Source organism: Callithrix jacchus, chromosome 10 (assembly GCF_049354715.1).
Source record: "Callithrix jacchus isolate 240 chromosome 10, calJac240_pri, whole genome shotgun sequence".
Classification (NCBI taxonomy): domain Eukaryota; kingdom Metazoa; phylum Chordata; class Mammalia; order Primates; family Cebidae; genus Callithrix; species Callithrix jacchus.
In genome coordinates, this window is record NC_133511.1 from 28,537,978 (window position 1) to 28,541,294 (window position 3,317).

Below are 3,317 nucleotides of genomic sequence, written 5' to 3' on the forward strand. Positions count from 1 at the left end.
TGCCAAGACTCACACTGGGGAGGCGTGATGGAGCTCTACTGGCAGAGGTGTGTCTGTGGGCAGGGTCATTTCCTCCTGAGGCCTAGAGACAACAAATGCATCCTATGTGCTTCCTCTCCACTCCTCCCACCTCTTCCAGGAGAGGATCCTCTCCGCAAAAGGACATTCACCAGGGGCCTAACTCAGTTAACGCACAGTAATAATATTAATAAAAGTGCATGCACAGTTTCGGAAATTTAATATATGAATCAACACGCTGAAAACATTTTGCTTCCTAAGTAGCTTTGAGTACCATTTTTTTCCAGGACACATTCAAAATGATGCAGGTGGGGACCTGAAGAAGACTTTCACAGTAAAACCTTATCCTCAAGGTCGATCCTTCCATAAGCTGGTCCCTTTTAGGAAGATGGGCTCTCAGGGAAAGAAAAGCCTAGTAACGTTCTGACTGTGGGGCTCCATCCCATTCCTCTCTCTTTCCCACTTCTTTAGAAATAGCATTCCAGCACAAACTCTAGGTGGAGAAACTCATGAAACTTTCTTCTCAGGTGCATTAATGATACATTCCCTTCTCTACTGACTTTGCACCTTTGAACTCCTCATTGCTAACTTAGAAGAGCAGGAAACACTCTCTTTAAATAGATGTATAGTCCCTGAAGCCATCCAATACAGATTGAAAGAAATATCATCGTCACTTTTAACTAAAGCATTCTGTCTTGCAGGAAGGTATCATCAAGGTTCTAGCGAGTAGATTTAGCCTCTGTCTAAATGTAACACATGAGAAGATTCAAGCCTCAAATTGTTCTTTGTGTAAGAATTTTCTTATTGTCATTTATTGGTTGGTTCGTCTCCCCAACTTAGGAGACAATTTTTCCATCAGTAAAATTCCACATTAAAATGAAAGTGGAGTCTTTCTTAACAGCAGAATCAAAATGAGATTATTATTATTCCCAGATCCTTTCTAAAGTTCATAACTTCTTTAAGAAAACTTTAAAAAAAATTTTTGTTTGTCCTTTCCATGAAACTTCTGATAATTTTGTCTGCTCCCATCAACTCTACATGAACTCAAATAATCATATTGAAGATTTCAAGTGAGCGCCCATGGCTTCCATATGCCAGTTTCCTATAAATGCATGGTACGTTCTAATACAGTAGCCTTGTAGAGATGCATGTCTTGTGGGATCACAACTGCAGGGCTCAGGGGTCCTTGTGCTGGTAGACTTTGAAGGCTCTCATCCTACTTTTGTACCCCTAAGTTGTTGACTGTTTCACTAGAAACTTTGGAGACTTGGCTTTACTCCTGTTGAAAAGCCATTGTTACATTTTGGTGTCATCTGTTTCATTGACTTCTGACAAGATGAAGCTGGGGTTGTCATAGCCTCTCTTCATCCTGGCTCTAGCATCTTTCTCATTATAAAGGCACATGGCACAGTGAGGGGTTTCCACTTCCACCGTCTTGCTAAAGTTATGGAAATCCACTCGGTATTTCCCTTCTTTTGTCTTGGATACTATGGGAGCAAAACGGTAGCCCCAAAGCACCTCCTCTGGGACATAGGATGTCCGGACTTGGCAGGTAGCACTGGTTGACTCCACGGTGCCATCTAAAAACACCACTAATTCAAAGTCCTGCTGGAGAAGGGTCTCTGCTGCCATGTGGAAGAAGGGGCTATGGTGATCAATGACGTGGTAAATTGTCAATGGGGAGATGAAGAATAAATTTTCATTCCCGGCATCAACTACAAAGTTGATATTAGTCTGGTCCAAAATAATGGTTTCTCCTTCAGGAGTGACTGTGGTCTTCAGAAGCTTTCCATATATGTGACTGCCGATAAGAAGACTCTTCCTCAGATTAGCCACTCGGATTAGGAGACAAAGCTTCCCTCCCCGTTTGCTGATCACCGCGTTCTTGCTAAACATAATGGTCTTGGCACGTTTTTTGGGCCTGGAAATCTTGGCTAAGATGGCGCCACACATGAAAGAATTGATCATAACTCCAAGTATAGACTGAAAGATCAGCAGAAAAATGGCAGTGGCACACTGTTCTGTCACACACCTGAATCCATATCCAATGGTCACTTGAGTCTCCAGAGAAAACAGAAAAGCTGAGGTCAAGCCATTAATGTTCTCCACACAGGGAGTGTGATTGGCAGAAGGATGGAACTCTGGGAGGTCTTTGTGAATGTATGCTACTGCGTACCACAGGAGACCAAAGAAAAACCAACTCCCCAGAAAGGCTGTGATGAAAATGGTCATTTTGTATCTCCATTTGAGGTCAAGTATCGTTGTCCAGATGTCCACAAAGAATATAAGCCTCGACTGTGCCTCCACATTGCCAAATTCTATGTTGCACCTTCCGTCTTTGGAGACTAGTCTTGCTCTTTGCCGAGAATGCCCGAAAAAGCGAGTGATGACCCACTTCCGAAGATGTTTGAACATACTTTCCGTCAACACCCTGATCTGAAAACACATCAAAGGAAAACAAAAAAGGATTATGTTTGTAGCAATAGTGAGCTGGGTGACTCACATAAAAGATCTAACTATGAAAAGATCATTCAAAATTATCTGGGTTACTAATCATTTGTCAAGCCGACAGGTTTGTTCTGGATACCACAATGCTATTTCTAATAGAAACTTCCCACTGGAAGACCATGTCACTCAAATATAAAGAAGCAAAATAAGTATAGAGAGTTAGAAATAGAAGAAAACTAAGAGATCATATGTTTAAGTGTTTCCTGACCTCAACTGGTCTCACGTAACCTTAAGAATGTTCACGATAACCAATTATGGCCTGCAGTTTTATTTATTGAATATTATTACTTAAATCAACTTCTCGTAAGTTTAGCCTTCTGCTAAGCAATGATTTCTGAAAAATCACAAACTTGAAGCACTGAATGTATTTTCTGAAATACAGGAAAATAAATAACTGATCAAGAAAACACTCATCAATATACTACCTAATGCACTTCTGTTGTACTTCTGTTGATACTCATATATCAAGAAAAATTCTAATTCAATTCAGTTCTCTCAATTTATCAAATGAGAAAACTGAGATTCAGAAAATTTAAATGACTTGTCAAAATTCATGTACCTAGTCAGCGGCAAGATGACAACTAGAATATAGGGCTCCCTACCTCCAGTCTAAGGGAGCTTCTACCACTCCATGTCTCCGTTATCAAATGTCATATTATAAAGTTACATTTTCCTAAAATATTTTAGACAAGTATTGGTCATAGTTCTTTTTTTTAATGTTCAACACTATTTAGAAGAGAGCTCAGATCCAACTAGACGGTCTCCTAGGTCTTCTCCATAAATGTACAAGC

The 3,317-nt window shown here is 40.3% G+C and overlaps 1 protein-coding gene across 1 annotated transcript; it reads right to left on the reverse strand.

Annotated features, from left to right (window-relative positions):
- Positions 1 to 219: 219 nt before the first annotated feature.
- KCNJ1 (potassium inwardly rectifying channel subfamily J member 1) lies at positions 220 to 2,456 on the reverse strand. The gene has a single exon (XM_035265059.3). It carries the CDS (start codon positions 2,431 to 2,433, stop codon positions 1,315 to 1,317), a length of 1,119 nt encoding a protein of 372 aa, XP_035120950.3. The 5' UTR covers positions 2,434 to 2,456; the 3' UTR covers positions 220 to 1,314.
- Between the last annotated feature and the right edge of the window lie 861 nt (positions 2,457 to 3,317).

Coding starts and splice junctions, on each gene's coding strand:
- KCNJ1 (XM_035265059.3), bottom strand. CDS start 2,433: ATGTTCAAACATCTTCGGAAGTGGGTCATCACTCGCTTTTTCGGGCAT.